Below are 17,028 nucleotides of genomic sequence, written 5' to 3'. Positions count from 1 at the left end.
ATATTACAGGGAGGAGGAGGAGGGGATCGGGGCGGCGCTCACAGGGTGGCGGAGGGCGACGGCGTGGGTGGCGGAGGGCGACGGCGACCGCGGCGGGCCGGGGGCGGAGGGCGGCGACGGTGACGTACGGGGCGACGGCTCGGGGGCGCGCGGCGGAGGCCGACGGCGACGGCGGCGGGGGGCGGAGGACGACGGCGACGGGCGATGGCATGGGCTCGGGGGCACGGGCGACGGCGACGACGACGGGGCAGCCTGGCGGCGTAGATCGAGCTCGCGGCGTCGTCGGGCGGGGGGACACTGGCGATGGAACACCGCAAATTTCCAAAGTGCTACTTATATAGCAAGGCCTTTGGTCCCGGTTGGTGGCACCAACCGGGACCAATGCCCCCCCTTTAGTCCCGGTTGGTGCCACCAACCGGGACTAAAGGCCTCTTTTCACCAGCACAAAGGGCGGGAAGCAGAGGCCTTTGGTCCCAGTCGGTGGCACCAACCGGGACTAAAGGGGGGGCATTGGTCCCGGTTGGTGCCACCAACCGGGACCAAAGGCCTTGCGCTGCCCGCGCCCAAAAGTTTAGTCCCACCTCGCTAGTTGAGAGGGGCTCGGAGTGGTTTATAAGCCCCACTGTGGCTGCCCTCTCGAGCTCCTCTCAAATGCAGGCTTACGGGCCTAATGTCACACTGTGCTGTCTGTGGGCCTATTGGGCCTTCTGCGGGCCTGAATCCTGGCCCAGGTTGGGTTTCTAGTCGTATTCAGGCCGTGGTGGCCCAATAGGTGGCAGTTTTTTAAAAAATTTGCATTATTTATTTTCTTTTGTTTTTTGCTTTATTTTTTAATTCTTTTTGCTTTTAGGTCAGCAAAATTATAAACTGTCTGTTAGTGCCATTAGTTTTAGAAAACATATAAACTTTCTATTAGTGCCATTAGTTCTTTATGAAAATTCTTTTTGCTGTATTTAGTTTTTTTATTTTCTTTTTTGCTATATTTATTTTGTTTTATTTCTACTTACAACAAAAAACTTATTTATTTTATTTTATTTTGTTTCTAATTACTTATTTATTTTACTTTATGATAATTCTTTCTGCTATTAAAGTTTCTATCAAAAAAAGTTCTTTATGAAAATTCTTTTTCCTTTTAATGATTAAAAATAAAAAAGAGGCTCAATGCGCGTTGATTTGCTTCAAGCCTTTCGGAATAGTGTAGACTGCACTGCACATAGCTCGATGCAGTCTACCTTATTCCTCAAGGCTTGAAGCTAAGCAACGTGAGCATTGCGCCTCTTCTTCATCGTCTCTGCAATCAGGGCTTATAAACCGCTCCTAGTGCCTCTCAGCTAGCGAGGTGGGACTAAAAAACTGCTTAGCTAGTAAGAAACTCTAGTACCGGTTCGTGCCACGAACAGGTACTAAAGGTGCTCGTGGGGCCACAGCCTCATTAGTACCGGTTCGTGGCACCAACAGGGACCAAAGGGTGGAATTGGTCCCGGTTCGTGCCACCAATGGCATGTTACAAAACGGACAATCTCTTTCAAAGTATCAGGATTTCATCCGGAAACTCGTCTGTTACAAAGGGATTTCATTTTTTAAAACTTATTTGAACTCCTGACTTTTTGTGTGTTCAAAATGCACCATTCGAAGCCACATCATCATTTTTCAATCCTTTCTGACTTCATTTGTTATTTTTCATGCATTTACTAATTATTTTGAGCTATAAGACCCTAAAATTGAAAAGCATTTCAAATGAACTCTGAAAAGGTTGAAAGTTTCGCATGATATCATCATTTCATCCACATAGCATGTGAAAGAAAGTTGAGAGGGTTACGGCAAAAACTGGATGCACTTCGAGTACAAAACGGACAATCTCTTTCAAAGTATCAGGATTTCATCGGGAAACTCGTCTGTTACAAAGGGATTTCATTTTTTAAAACTTATTTGAACTCCTGACTTTTTGTGTGTTCAAAATGCACCATTCAAAGCCACATCATCATTTTTCAATCCTTTCTGACTTCATTTGTTATTTTTCATGCATTTACTAATTATTTTGAGCTATAAGACCCTAAAATTGAAAAGCATTTCAAATGAACTCTGAAAAGGTTGAAAGTTTGGCATGATATCATCATTTCATCCACATAGCATGTGCAAGAAAGTTGAGAGGGTTACGGCATAAACTGGATGCACTTCGTGTACAAAACGGACAATCTCTTTCAAAGTATCAGGATTTCATACGGAAACTCGTCTGTTACAAAGGGATTTCATTTTATAAAACTTATTTGAACTCCTGACTTTTTGTGTGTTCAAAATGCACCATTCAAAGCCACATCATCATTTTTCAATCCTTTCTGACTTCATTTGTTATTTTTCATGCATTTACTAATTATTTTGAGCTATAAGACCCTAAAATTGAAAAGCATTTCAAATGAACTCTGAAAAGGTTGAAAGTTGGCATGATATCTTCATTTCATCCACATAGCATGTGCAAGAAAGTTGAGAGGGTTACGGCATAAACTGGATGCACTTCGTGTACAAAACGGACAATCTCTTTCAAAGTATCAGGATTTTATCGGGAAACTCGTCTGTTACAAAGGGATTTCATTTTTTAAAACTTATTTGAACTCCTGACTTTGTGTGTGTTTAAAATGCACCATTCAAAGCCAAATCATCATTTTTCAATCCTTTCTGACTTCATTTGATATTTTTCATGCATTTACTAATTATTTTGAGCTATAAGACCCTAAAATTGAAAAGCATTTCAAATAAACTCTGAAAAGGTTGAAAGTTGGCATGATATCTTCATTTCATCCACATAGCATGTGCAAGAAAGTTGAGAGGGTTACGGCATAAACTGGATGCACTTCGTGTACAAAACGGACAATCTCTTTCAAAGTATCAGGATTTCATCGGGAAACTCGTCTGTTACAAAGGGATTTCATTTTTTAAAACTTATTTGAACTCCTGACTTTGTGTGTGTTTAAAATGCACCATTCAAAGCCAAATCATCATTTTTCAATCCTTTCTGACTTCATTTGTTATTTTTCATGCATTTACTAATTATTTTGAGCTATAAGACCCTAAAATTGAAAAGCATTTCAAATGAACTCTGAAAAGGTTGAAAGTTGGCATGATATCATCATTTCATCCACATACCATGTGCAAGAAAGTTGAGAGGGTTACGGCATAAACTGGATGCACTTCGTGTACAAAACGGACAATCTCTTTCAAAGTATCAGGATTTCATCGGGAAACTCGTCTGTTACAAAGGGATTTCATTTTTTAAAACTTATTTGAACTCCTGACTTTTTGTGTGTTCAAAATGCACCATTCCAAGCCACATCATCATTTTTCAATCCTTTCTGACTTCATTTGTTATTTTTCACGCATTTACTAATTATTTTGAGCTATAAGACCCTAAAATTGAAAAGCATTTCAAATGAACTCTGAAAAGGTTGAAAGTTGGCATGATATCATCATTTCATCCACATAGCATGTGCAAGAAAGTTGAGAGGGTTACGGCATAAACTGGATGCACTTCGTGTACAAAACGGACAATCTCTTTCAAAGTATCAGGATTTCATCGGGAAACTCGTCTGTTACAAAGGGATTTCATTTTTTAAAACTTATTTGAACTCCTGACTTTGTGTGTGTTCAAAATGCACCATTCAAAGCCACATCATCATTTTTCAATCCTTTCTGACTTCATTTGTTATTTTTCATGCATTTACTAATTATTTTGAGCTATAAGACCCTAAAATTGAAAAGCATTTCAAATGAACTCTGAAAAGGTTGAAAGTTTGGCATGATATCATCATTTCATCCACATAGCATGTGCAAGAAAGTTGAGAGGGTTACGACATAAACTGGATGCACTTCGTGTACAAAACGGACATTCTCTTCCAGACGCATTTTATTTTTATTTATTTTACTGCTGCTATTTTTATTTATTTTACTGCTGCTATTTTTACGTAATTTATTAAGGTTTATTTATTGTAGTTACTATAGTTTATTTTATTAATGTTTATTTAGTTTTATTTATTTTATTAAGGTTTATTTATTTTATAAATGTAAAAAAATGAAAATAGATGCGCTTATAGAGAAAATTCAACCTAAATTCATAATAAATTTCTATGAAATTTACTATGAATTTAGGTCAAATTCCCTGTATAAGGGCATCTATTTTCACTTTAAATGGCAGAGAGGGACGGGCTTATAAACTGGTGTGAGCCCCCTTCGGTTGGCGAGGTGGGACTAAACACTGGCCGCGCCCTTTAGTCCCGGTTTGTGGTATGAACCGGGACTAAAGGGTGGTGGGCCAGGAGCGTGGTCCATTGGTCCCGGTTTGTACCACCAACCGGGACCAAAGGGTCCATACGAACCGGGACCAATGCCCATGAGGCCCCGGACGGCCCCCTGGGCTCACGAACCGGGTCCATTGCTCACATTAGTCCCGGTTCGTGACTGAACCGGGGCTAATGTGAAAACTGCCATGTGACCTTTGCCCCGTTTTCTACTAGTGATCTGGATTTATCCCATTGCTATATGTCTATTTCAAAAGCTTTTGGCGGCTTTACAAAGCTTCAATATTTGAATTTATCAGTTCAATTTATTATTGTAGCAAATAGGAGAGGTCTGACAGAGGTTATTGGTAATCTAACCAAACTCAGATATCTAAATCTATCAGGGTGCATGCATGCTATGGCCCAGTCAGAACATCAAGTTGACATCTTGCTTGCCTCTGTCAGCACCCTTTCCAATCTAGAGCATCTGGATTTATCTGAGAATCGAGGGCTTTCCAGTATACCTGAAAGTTTTGGCAACCTCAGGAAGCTTCATACATTGGACCTCATAGGCTGCTCCAACATAGAGAAGCTTCCTAATAGGATGTTTCAAATAGTTAATTTGAAGGTTCTAAATGTGGACAACATTATTAAATCAGGGCTCTCTTGGTTAAATTTTGCCTTGTTGCCACACTTTGTGGTGCATCCTTCTAGTGATAAAAGTAGCAGCAATATCACCCAGCTTCAGCCTACAAGTCCCGATATGCTGACAATAGATAGACTTGAAGATGTGAAGTCTGCAAAAGAGGATGAGAGTATAAAACTGATCGGGAAACAAAAAATTAAAATGCTAGCATTTCAATGGACTGTAGCTGCTGTTAGGTTTGTGGATGATAAGGATGTTTTGGAAAAACTAGTGCCACCAAGCAGCACACGGATAATGTCTATAATTGGTTACAGGAGTGTCAGCATTCCTGATTGGTTTATGAGGATTAGGCAGTACCTATTGAATTCATGCACCAGCCAACTCATCCAAAAGTCCGAACTGATGGAGGAAGGTGGGCAATATATTTCAACACTCCCCCTCACGTCTAGGCTATTTTAGTCCTTAAACGTGGGTTCGATGTAGGCCGTGGAATCGTTTTATTTAATACTGCATTGGCAGGGTCTTGAACTCAAGACCTCTTGGCTCTGATACCATATTGAATTCATGCACCAGCCAACTCATCCAAAAGATCGGTCTGTTGGATGAACTGGTTAGGTGCATAAACTTACAACCAACAGGTTCAGGGTTCAAAACCCAGTAAACCCAATAAATAATTGCGGCCTGCCCCCGCTTCCGCTGCCCACGTCATATAGCTCCAAAGGAGCATAGACGCGAGGGGGAGTGTTGGAGTATAATGTTCGGCCCTCTCTCTCAGATCTAAACGTGGACCGAAAGTGGGCTGCAATTTAATTGCGCCAGCCGGGTCTTGAACTCAAGACCTCTTGGCTCCGATACCATGAAGAAGTGCATGCTGTAGCCAATGCAACCAAAAGACCGATCTGAGAGAGAGGGCCGGACATTATATTTCAACAGTACCTACCTAATCTTTGTAAGATAAATTTGTGTGATTTTCCTAAGTGCAAGAGCTTACCACCACTCGGTCAACTACCAAATCTACTAGAGCTGGGTCTTTATGGTATGGAGAGCTTGGAAGAGTTGAACACGGCATATACCAGTGGGGAGGGAGGTGCAAATGAGTTAATGTTCCCTAAGCTTGAGGCATTGACCGTAGAGCGATGTGCGAAGTTGAAGATACAACCATGTCTGCCTAGAGATATATTGGTCTTGATGATAATAGATTGTGATAATGTGCTATTATCATTGGGAGAGAGCTTGTCACACAGTGCTGCTTCCTCCTCATATCCAATAACTGATTTGACTGTTCGTAGCAGCAAGGTGCCCATGCATCAGTGGAGGTTGCTTCACCACCTCCCTGCCCTCCGTAAGTTGACTATCGGCCGTTGCAGTGATTTGACCACCTCAACTGAGATTATTCAACACCTCTCCTCTCTCGAATCATTGTCACTCGACCAGCCAGAACTCCCGAGTTGGTTGGTTGAGCTGACTTCACTACAAGATGTAAGTTTGTCTACCTGCAGAAGCATGAGACTTTGCCATCGACGTTTAACACTAGAAAGATGTCTTAGCCCTCTTTATGTTCTCTCTACATCCATCCATTGATGCTACAAATGAAGTTTAGAATAGCTCACAACTTGTAAACAAGTGATGTATTTTTTGGTGTGAATCAAACTAATAGCCTGAAGCAGACCATCTCAATTTGACTCCCATATGTAAGGCAATGGTAGATGGTTGCACAACAAGTATTGCATCTGTAATTACTGTACATCCATCTTGTTATTTCCAAAAGGGAAACGGTTGCACATGTAAGTTAAGGGATGATCCTCTGTACATCTTGAGATATTTGGTTTCAGTTCTGAAACCTCATTAAAATGTATTGTTACTGTTTTATGTAACAGCAACAACGATAAATATGATGAATTAAATCATGTAGCTTGGATTGTAACAAGAAAAGGCTTCGAAATTAAAACTAGAACCTGAAGCCAGAGGTCGGTTTACACCATACTAACACAACCTCTCAAATTAACTCGTCACGACATGATATATGTAGGATGCCAGATTGTCATCACGTCTCTCCTAGATGCATATGGTACCATCATATAAAAGCCATGTGAGCACATGACACGGTAAAGATATGCTTCTATCATAAAAGATGAGAGACGGTGCGTGTGCTGAAACTGGAGATACCTTACAGCCGCACAAACCGATAAATATATACATTGTAGTGAGCTCCTTCACATCAGAAATTCCTAAGTGATAAATATAGTTGCATTCCAGATACGTAGTTATGCTCCTCTAGTGATGATGAATCAAGATCGTCCATATATGCAAGAAGTAGCAATCATGTCTTATCTAAATGAATTGCGTAGGCTTGAGAAACATCGATGATTATTCTACTGCGTTTCTGCTGCATCATTGAGCAATAATGGAAAACAGACCACACGCTTCTTTTTCTCGCCACTTTAGATACTCTCCACCAATCCAAGCTTTGGCCGCACAGCGGTGACCTAGGGACCAAGCACCTGCAGGGAGAAAAGAGGCAGTTACACGGCACGGTTGAAGACCACCCAGCCCGTAAGGAGGAATCGAGGACATTAGGAGGCCAAGCCCCAGCCAGTCAGATTTCGACATCCTCGAGTACGGTAAAGCCTAGTGTGCATGGAGTCTATGGACTATGGAGGGCCATGTAGACTTTTGGATGAAAGAGATTTTTATTGATTAGTAAATTGCTGTTGTATTGTTCTGATATTGGCACAGAAAAATGGAGTTAGAATGGGAACATGGGTCTTAAGTTTGAGTTTGTTACCATTTTATTTGACCATCCTCCGTTCCTATTATTGTCATATTTCTTACTTGGCATTAACCTGTGAATATAATAAATGCACAGTGGATATATAAGAGAATCGTGTTCGTCCAGAAAAACATGGAGAGGGGTTTATAGAAGCTAAAGTAAGTATATTGTAATGACGAACAGAGGAGAGGAATAAATAGGGTTAACAGGCATGTAACTATATCAGCTGAAACTGAATATCATGCTAAGAAAGGATTTGTGTACGTGTCAGGTTCAGAGGTTTAGGTCATGGATCATGTCAGGCAGTAGCGAACGGCAACATCATATGCTGAATAAGGATTTCTGTAGAAATGCATTATTTCCACAGAAGAACAAACCCGTAGGGCATTTTTGTCAACCATAAACTCTACCTCCTAGCATATACTCTACTACATATTGGATTGTGGACTGAAAAAGTTTACATGCATATCTCTGACCATTAAAGACCTTATTCATAATAGCATAGGACTGTTTGTGTGTGTTGCTCTGAATATGAGTATCTTGTTTCATGCTTCTCTTGAAGAAGAAACAAATAGAGTCATGATACTGTTAGGATCAGGGACGCATGTGCACGAGTTATTTTTCAAATGTATGTCTGCACTTTTATCACCTAAAATTAGGTTCACTGGACCAATATTTTGAGAGAAGAACAACCGAACTTCCAGGCGCACATATCTGATTCAACTTGAGAATTATTTTCAGAGAAACATATGTACCATATTGTCCTAGGTTTAAGTTCAGGTGGAGGAACTAGCACAGGAAAACCAACTTGTTAGAGTGTTCCTTGAGTTGATTGTGTGTTTCATCCATGCTTTACTGTTCATGATACACATGGACACATGGTCATCTCTATTCTGCAACAGTACATTTGAGCACTTGTCCTGAAAGCACAAAACTGATAGAATGCTTGCTATGTACATGCATGCATGTTGGCTAAAATTAACTAGCCTATTTTTCTCTCATCATATTAGAAAGAGGGAATCATTCGACCATTTGGAAAATAAATAGTAACTACACCCCTGTAGGCTGTAGCAGACATTCATGTTCCAGCAAAAGAGCTAAGTTCCAAGAAATCAGCAGACTAGGCGGTGTTGAAATTGAGCATTTTCACCTTTTGTTTAGGTATCCCAGTTACACGTGCTTAACATAAACTAACTTACACCCGATAGAATTTGGATTAAACAATTTTAGAATAATAAAACAAAATGACCAGCATATGACCATGCTATGCTGGTTTAGATTTAGTTTCTGTAGCAAATGATGAAAGAATCACAGGTGCCATATATATTTAGTTAAACCTCTTAGAACAAAGATAAGCCTAATGATTCTAATTTGGTCCTGATGCCCGCACACCAGGACTATCACAACTAGATTAACCATGCACTGAACTTAGTAGTTCCATGTTTCCACTTAGCATCATGGTTTCGACTATTGGAGCAGACACTAGTACATCATTATGGTCAGCAGGACAGATTCACATACATACTTCCAATACGATGGCCAGTAAAGGTCAAGGTTACTCACCCCTATCAGGTTGGCCAGTAAAAGCAGCCACCATGAAGTTGTCAATGCAGACCAGAAGACGCCTGTGACCATGATATGCACAACAAATCGCCGCCCTGGTGAAGAAAATGGAGAAGGTGTGTAGAATGCCCTATTTCCAGCCAAATGGAGGCGGAGAACACAAACCTGACATGCTCACCGATGAGACCGAGTCTGGCCAACCTTCATCGCTCGAAACTTGAGCCCGAGGAACAAGATGTAGATCCACGTTGTCCGCTCCACAAGATTTGTGCGACCGCCACAAACCTGTAGAAGAAAATGCTAGAACCGACGAAACAAGATATGAGGATACACCATATTCCATACGAAAAAGCATCATTGGAATGTGGGTGAGGTGCGGAGACCTAATTCCACACCGAAGATGACACCCTCATCTCGCTACCAGATGGGCAACCTACTTAATGTCCCAAGAGAGGGGTACTACGGCTCCCACATGTAGATTGGAGCCTTGCTACACACCCTCACTGGAGGAGGAGGAAGAAGTCGGCTATCTATCGACGGAGGAGGATGATGGTAGGGGAGGAACCTCGATCACTATTTCTTCTCTAATCTATAGGCGGGGGAGGATGTTTACTTTTTTTAATCCACCAAGCCAAGATATAGCAATATACTATATTACTTAGCTGGCTACATAGTTAACCAAACCGGTTGAACAAAATCCAAGCGACCGTCTCCAATAGCTATATGCACAGTCTTGTGTAGTCCACACCTTGACAGTTGAAGTGATGACTATACATGGATCTACTACGTGGCCAAGTGTATAATCAGTGGTGTGCTCGATCACTGAAACCATGCCAAAGAATATTTAGTGCCATCAGCGAATCTTTTCTAGGAAAATTGCAAAGCTATTGAAGGAAAATTGTGAGAGGAGACGAACATAATTTATGGATGTGTTTTCTTTGTTGCCGCTAAGAAGAAAAAAAGGTGAAGGAAGGGAGAGCATGGTCGATGAATTTCAGCTTCAGAAAGCATATGGCGGCGCGAGATCCTCTCATAGCAATGTCTATCTGGTTAAAATGTACTATGCACTGAAGCGTCTGTCCAATTTACGATCTGTTTCCACCGTTGTCTTCATATAGCTGAGGTTTGTTTTGAGAAAACCTCTTTTGTATGTATCATAAAGTTGTAATTCCACGATAATGAACGTGCCATTGTATGCATGTCAAAAGTTAGCGGTATCGACATCAAAAGGAGTGCCAATATTGTGGCAACTTGATTATTCACTCGGTTGCAACTTTTAAGATGATTTTTCCGCCCTAACACACACTTACGAGATTTAGGCCCTGTTTGGCAACCCACCCACTCCTGGAATCTGCGGAGCAAGGATACTGTAGCTCCGTGATTTTCTACTGCAGCTCGGCCCGCTCCGGGAGTGGAGCTGTGGAGCGGCGCGATTCCGAACAGGGTGTTAGTATTGAAACTCTGGTCCTGCTAAAATCAAACAATGACGGACAAATCGTATAATTGGATACGCGATTTGAAAGTTAACAAAATTTCAAAAAATAACATTTATTGTGCGAAAAACACCACGTTCGCGCGTATTGACTTTCTCCGCCCCACGCATCGATCCCCCTCCCCCTCCTTTCGCCGGCGGCGGCGCTATATCACGCGGCCGCCGCGAGGAGGTGCGCCCCATCCCTTCTTATTCGTAGCAGCTGCAGCGGAGCGCGGGAGGACGAGCAGGGATGGCGGCGGCGAGGAAGAACGCCGCCGTGCTCGCGCTCTTCGACGTCGACGACACCATCACCGCGCCGCGCAAAGAGGTGTCGCCGGAGATGCGCGAGTTCATGAAGCGACTGCGCGAGGTGAGGCCTAATTCCAGTTTCTCTTTCCGTGGGATTCTCCGCCGGGCAAATTATCAACTGGGGAATAAAGTGTGGGTTAAGATCTAATTTCCCACTTACTGTATGTTGTGGCAGTCTGTGTTTCTTCCGGGGAGCAGATTGTGAGCGTGGGCCTGGTGGGGGGATCCGATCTGGTCAAGATCTCCGAGCAGCTCGGAAAATCAGGTACCCAGCCTGCCTGGATTCAGCAGAACAGTTTGCTAGGATTCCGAGTTCATCGCGAGGCACTGTTTGCTCACCTTGTCTGAAACCGTAATCAGTTGGGTCTGAATATCTGATGTTTGTTCTCTCCTCTGCAGTCATCACCGATTACGACTACGTCTTCGCCGAGAACGGTCTGGTTGCGCACAGGAACGGCGAGCTTATGGGGACGCAAGTATGTCTCCACCACATTATATATGCACACTGAGTTTACTACTGGAGATGTTGCGTACACTGCTGAATTTCGCCTGGTGTTGCAGAGTTTGAAAACGCACCTCGGAGATGAACAGCTTAAGGTGAGCCAATGTCGTGTGGCGTTCTTCTCATGTACTTGTCGCAGATGAGTTTTCAGGCCTTGATGGTGATATTATGTGTTCCTGTTAGAGTTATATTTATGTATTTCCTAACAGTTCCTACCTCACAGGAAATCATTAACTTCACTCTTCATTACATCGCGGACTTGGATATCCCAATTAAAAGGTCAGCGCTGAACCCGAGAGTTCCCTCCGCTGCTACCTCTTTACTCACCGAGTTAACATTTGCCCAGGGGTACATTCATAGAGTTCAGGAATGGAATGATCAATGTGTCGCCTATAGGGAGGAACTGTACTCAAGAAGAGCGTGATGATTTTGAGAAGTATGATAAGGTACTTTAGTTCGAATCAGAAAGGGGAAAGATGTCATTAGAAGAACATGGAACTGAGCCAATTCAATTCTTTAGGTACGTAACATTCGGCCTAAAATGGTGTCAGTGCTTCGTGAAAAGTTTGGCCACTTGAATCTCACATTTTCCATTGGAGGGCAGATTAGCTTTGATGTAAGTATTGTAACTAACTAATACATATCTGCTAGAAATATCCAGTTTGGTATTTACTACTGCATCACTGAATTCAGGTATTCCCAAAAGGCTGGGACAAAACCTACTGCTTGAGATATCTCGAAGAATTCAAAGAAATTCATTTTTTTGGGGACAAAACCTACAAGGTGAGAGATGTATATTTTAGTTGTGCAGTGCTCCCAAGGTAAGAAATCTCATTGTCTTTTCTGAAGTGAAGTACCTTTGTGCACACAAGGTGTTCGGCAACTTTTCAAGCCACTGTTAACGACATCCCATTTGATTACTACAAACTTAACTGTACTGCATCTTTCTCTAGCATTTTGTCTGACTAGTGCTTCCTTTTTCCTTCCATTTTATTTAATAGGGTGGCAATGATCATGAGATATTTGAATCTAACAGAACAATTGGTCATACAGGTATGCTGGTTGTGTGATAAAAGTTCTTGTATGCTTGTGAAATCATGGAGTTGCTTTTTCTATATTTAAGTTGAGGACATATCCCTGGATGAGTAATTTTTGCAGGACAAGAAAGGCCATAGCTAACAAGAGAGACGTAGAGAGCATCTTTGTATTGAATTAAATGAGCTGTGCTGCAGAGCATGCAAATAGCAAACGGAATTTTTAGTTGCTAATGCTAACTGATTTCATATTTGGTATTGTGCTCAAGCATGAAGGCAGTATCATTAACATCCAACTTCTCTGAATTGTTGATGATCGAGCTGTAGTGGCTGCCAGAAACTACCTTTTCATCATCATAGCTAATCATCGAAGTAGCACCATTTTTAAGTCATGTTAAAAGCTGCCAGAAACTACCTTTTCACCATCATAGCTGTAGTCCCTGAAGAGTGCACCTCAGGCTGATGGAGTAGTGAACTGAGTAGCCATAAGGCATTCGATACTCCTTCAGAAACATTGCATAACTCCCATTGTGATTTAGTTGCGAAACAGTTATGTGGTTACTCCACTTGCTAGCAATTTTAAATCTGTTGCCTGGTTCAGTTTATTCGCTGAGTTCAACCCATGGTTTATCTGTCTTTGATGCTGAGAAATCATTTACATGTGCAGTTAGCAACCCCGACGACACGATGCAGCAGTGCAGATCTATCTTCCTGTCGAAGTGATTGCCAGACTATCGTCCCATATACATTCATCTGTTTACATTCAGAGAAACATATGTACTATAGTGTGCTAGGTTCAGATTCAGGTAGAGGAACTAGAAATCAGGAAAAAGAACTTGTTGCCGTTCCTTGAGATTGTGTCTTTCATCCAAGATTTACTCTTCTTGATACACATGGTGATTTCGTTCTGGGACAATACATTTGAGGTAGAGCTTTCCAAGAAAAAAATGCTTCAGTATTTGGGAAGAGAGCATAGGCCAACCAATATTTCTATGCATGTAAGCCTTCTCCACTTCCTATTTTCACTTCTCAATCCGAATCCCAACGATCAATTTGTAGCTCCAATTCCAATCAATTGTCCACAACGCATGCATGAGATGATCGGCTAATGACATGGATTTGTCTAAGAAGTATAAGGTGGATAATTGCAAGGATTACTTATGAAGTCATAGACATGTATGCCGTAACTTTGTGAGGTGGGAGGCTGCATGTTAAGTGAAATTAGATGTAGTGGAGATCAACTATTTAGGTATATAGGATAATAGTTACTATACTCCTGTAAGCAAGCAGATATTCAAGTTCCAGCAAAAAGGAGCTAGGTTCCAGCAAAAAGGCTGGTGACGAAATTGACCATTTCACCTTTGTTTTAGTTTGCCATTTACACATGCTTAAGGTAAACTGACTTATACCTGATAGAATTAGATGAAGGGATTTTGGAACAGTAAAACCAAATGACCATCATGTGACCTTACTATGCTGGTTCAGATATAGTTCCTGTAGCAATGATCAGTGAATCACAGGTGCCACAGATCTTCAGTTAAGGCTATTAAAACAAGCATATGGCTATTGATTCTAATTGGTCCTGATGCTCACACACTAGGGCAGGGGAGGTCCAACATTTGTCAATAGCGAACTGCCAACTTTATGTATCTAAGTAATTTATTACTCCCTCGGTCCCATAAGGGGCTTTAGTTTTGTTTGCACTGAATTTTTCAAAGAGTCACATGCCTACTTTAATTCCCTTTGAATTGACTTACTACATTGCCATATTTGTGTGGCAAAAGTCCAAATTAAGAGCTGATGATGACATTAGCAGGTAATCAAGTAATTCATGAATGATTAGTTCATGCTTTGCCCTTTTTACAGCCCCATGCTTCAAGTTGACAGTAATAGTTTCCTAGCAGCTAAGAGATTAAATTAAACTACAAGTAGTAGCACTTGAGTGACAAATGAAGGAGATGCCTGTCTTGTCCAGTTATTGCGGTCGCTTTTTTCTCCGCTGACTAGTCAACATTGTATCCTAGAAGAAAATATACACGAGCGACTTGTTTGATCTAGCGCTGTGATAGGCTTGGTGTTCATTGCTTTCAAGGAGAGGTGACCGAGAATGTATATCCTGCCTGACAGTAACCGCCGCCATCAATTTATTGTGTGAATTAAGAGACGTATGTGTTTGGTCATGTGACATGCATGGTTTTACTTTGAGAGATCTGGTAGGGAGGAGATCATTTTATATTGTGGATCAAATTATGTGATAAAAGAGTACATGTGGAGGGGCTTGTAAAGCAAACCTAAATCATAAATGGCAAGGAAAATGTTTTAATGTTTACATTGCCTAGTTCAAATTGTACTAGTGTATTGCATGGGCACGATCAAATCTCAGTACTCCAGTAGAGATAGAATGGTTTGGATCCTTTTCTATCGTTCTACTGGATGGTTATCCATCTAGGATTGATGGAATTATGACGGATTTAACCATCACTTGAGTGGTTCAAAATCCCACCTAGCACACTAGATTGACTCTGCCATTAGTGTTTAAGACTATAAGGATGCCCTGGCCCTCTTTTTGTTCTCTCTTTATCCATCCAACTATTGATGCTAAGAATGAAGCTTGCAATAACTCTCGACTTATAAACAAGTGGATGTATGTTCCCCTATGTCAGAGGTAACATAAGGTAGTTGAATTTTATATCTCGATTATAAAATCTATTTTCTGATCGAAGAAATTGAAGGAAGTTTGGAGGAATGTAGTTCTTGTATTACTCATATTCGTCGATGCTAAAATAATGCTAATCATTTCGTGGCAAACTTTGGGAAATCACAAGGACAAACTTATGTATGGCTTGGATCTGGCCCAGAGGGAGTCTTAGACATTTTCAGACATGATTGTAACCCTTGATTTTTCTAGTATACAAGAATTATTTCGCAAAATCAAAGAAATTTCTATATGGCAGAGAAAGTCACGTTGGTTGACTCACCATACATAAGTTAACGTCTGATGGTTGAACAACATGTATTGTAGTATAATTACATTCATTATATTATTTGTTTTCTACAAGGCAAGAAATACGCATGTAAGTTGAGGGATGATCTTTTGTACGTTTTGCACATGTTCTAAGCCATTTGAGATATTTGAGTTCACTTCTAAAACTTCATGCAAAACAAGTATGTAGTCCACGTTGTAACTAGGACCCGAACCCAGAGGTGGGTGTGCACACCATTAATAACATTGTCCATGGTCCATACGCGTACAATTATATCAAAGACATGTGAGCATATGACATAGTAAAGATATAATATATAAATCTACCATAAAATGCAAGATAGCAAATCGAACGGGCTAGAAGTGGCGCATGTGCTAGAGTTGGAGATAACTACAGCTTCACACTCTGATATATATATATATATATATATATATATATATATATATATATATATATATATATATATATATATATATATATATATATATATATATATATACACATCACGGTGAGCTGCGAAGCACCTTCACATAAGCAATTCCTAAAGGATGAATATAGTTCATCCCAAGTCTCTTAGTGATATACCTCTAGTTGACCATATATTCAAGAATTAGTGACCTACTGAGTTGGGTTAGCTTGAGAGGCATCAGGGGTTAGGGTTAGTTTGGTTCGTGTCCTCATGCCATACGGCCAGTCCTGCAACGTGCTTTGGGATTCACAGCAACTCGTTTGGTTACTGTTCAACCCAAGAGGAGCCACTAGCTAAGTGGCACAGCAACAGCGCAGGTTACATATGGAATGCGTGCAGGTTGGATTGAGACGGGTTGTACGTGATTAATTGTGGCATGGGTTGGATTGGCATGTTGCCTAGTCCGTACATGGAATGAATGGAGTACAGAGTGCTCTTAGACCATCCCCAGTATGGCTAAGGGAAGCAGCACAAATCGGTGGTCTGAGGCATGCACGTAGCACAAATCGGCTAGCCACTTCGTTGCTACCCGATAGATAATTGCATGTAGGGAGTGAAATATGATGCTTTGTCGGCTGCCGCCACCCTAAGCCTCCTTTCGCCTCGCCTGTCTCGAGCACATCCGGCATGTAATTAGCCGGAGCCAGGCCTACAAAATTTGAAGGCCAGGCTCAAGTGCACGCACAGTCACGATTCTACTCTTCAATTTTTCTCTCCGCAGTGTTACAATCCCGCTACCCTCCGAAACATTTTAAGGTTCTCCACTTCTCCTGCAGGCACAAACCAAACAAGATGCTCTCAAACTTGCATTGTTAGGCAGAGATTAAGCATACATTTTAGCCAGGCATGAACGTTAAGGTCACCAACCAAACCATCCCAACTTTTTTTAGGTCGCCATCTAAATTTCCCCACCCAAACGAAAGTAGCCACCAAGTGGACCCATGTAGATATAAAGTACTGAAGATAAACGAGGGAAATGCATTGGAGCACGTGGGTGCCACACACCCCT

At 41.4% G+C, this 17,028-nt stretch overlaps 1 protein-coding gene across 1 annotated transcript; it reads left to right on the top strand.

Annotated features, from left to right (window-relative positions):
* The first annotated feature begins 10,812 nt into the window (after positions 1-10,812).
* Positions 10,813-13,632, top strand: LOC109755852 (phosphomannomutase). Its single transcript, XM_020314733.4, has 10 exons — positions 10,813-11,091; positions 11,229-11,295; positions 11,430-11,506; positions 11,592-11,627; positions 11,756-11,811; positions 11,879-11,978; positions 12,053-12,148; positions 12,226-12,315; positions 12,534-12,585; positions 13,234-13,632. The coding sequence occupies exons 1-10, from the start codon at positions 10,972-10,974 to the stop codon at positions 13,287-13,289; spliced, it is 750 nt and encodes a 249-aa protein (XP_020170322.1). The 5' UTR covers positions 10,813-10,971; the 3' UTR covers positions 13,290-13,632.
* Positions 13,633-17,028: the final 3,396 nt, after the last annotated feature.

This window comes from Aegilops tauschii, chromosome 7 (assembly GCF_002575655.3).
Source record: "Aegilops tauschii subsp. strangulata cultivar AL8/78 chromosome 7, Aet v6.0, whole genome shotgun sequence".
In the NCBI taxonomy this organism is placed as follows: Eukaryota; Viridiplantae; Streptophyta; class Magnoliopsida; order Poales; family Poaceae; genus Aegilops; species Aegilops tauschii.
Note: the sequence above shows the minus strand (reverse complement) of the source record. Positions and strands in the feature narration are given on the sequence as shown.

Bases quoted from the DNA above. Each gene is read 5' to 3' on its own strand.
- LOC109755852 (XM_020314733.4), top strand. From the start codon at position 10,972: ATGGCGGCGGCGAGGAAGAACGCCGCCGTGCTCGCGCTCTTCGACGTC. The intron at 11,507-11,591 runs GTATGTCTCCAC...CTGGTGTTGCAG, and splicing joins GCGAGCTTATGGGGACGCAA to AGTTTGAAAACGCACCTCGG. The intron at 11,628-11,755 runs GTGAGCCAATGT...CCTACCTCACAG, and splicing joins TCGGAGATGAACAGCTTAAG to GAAATCATTAACTTCACTCT.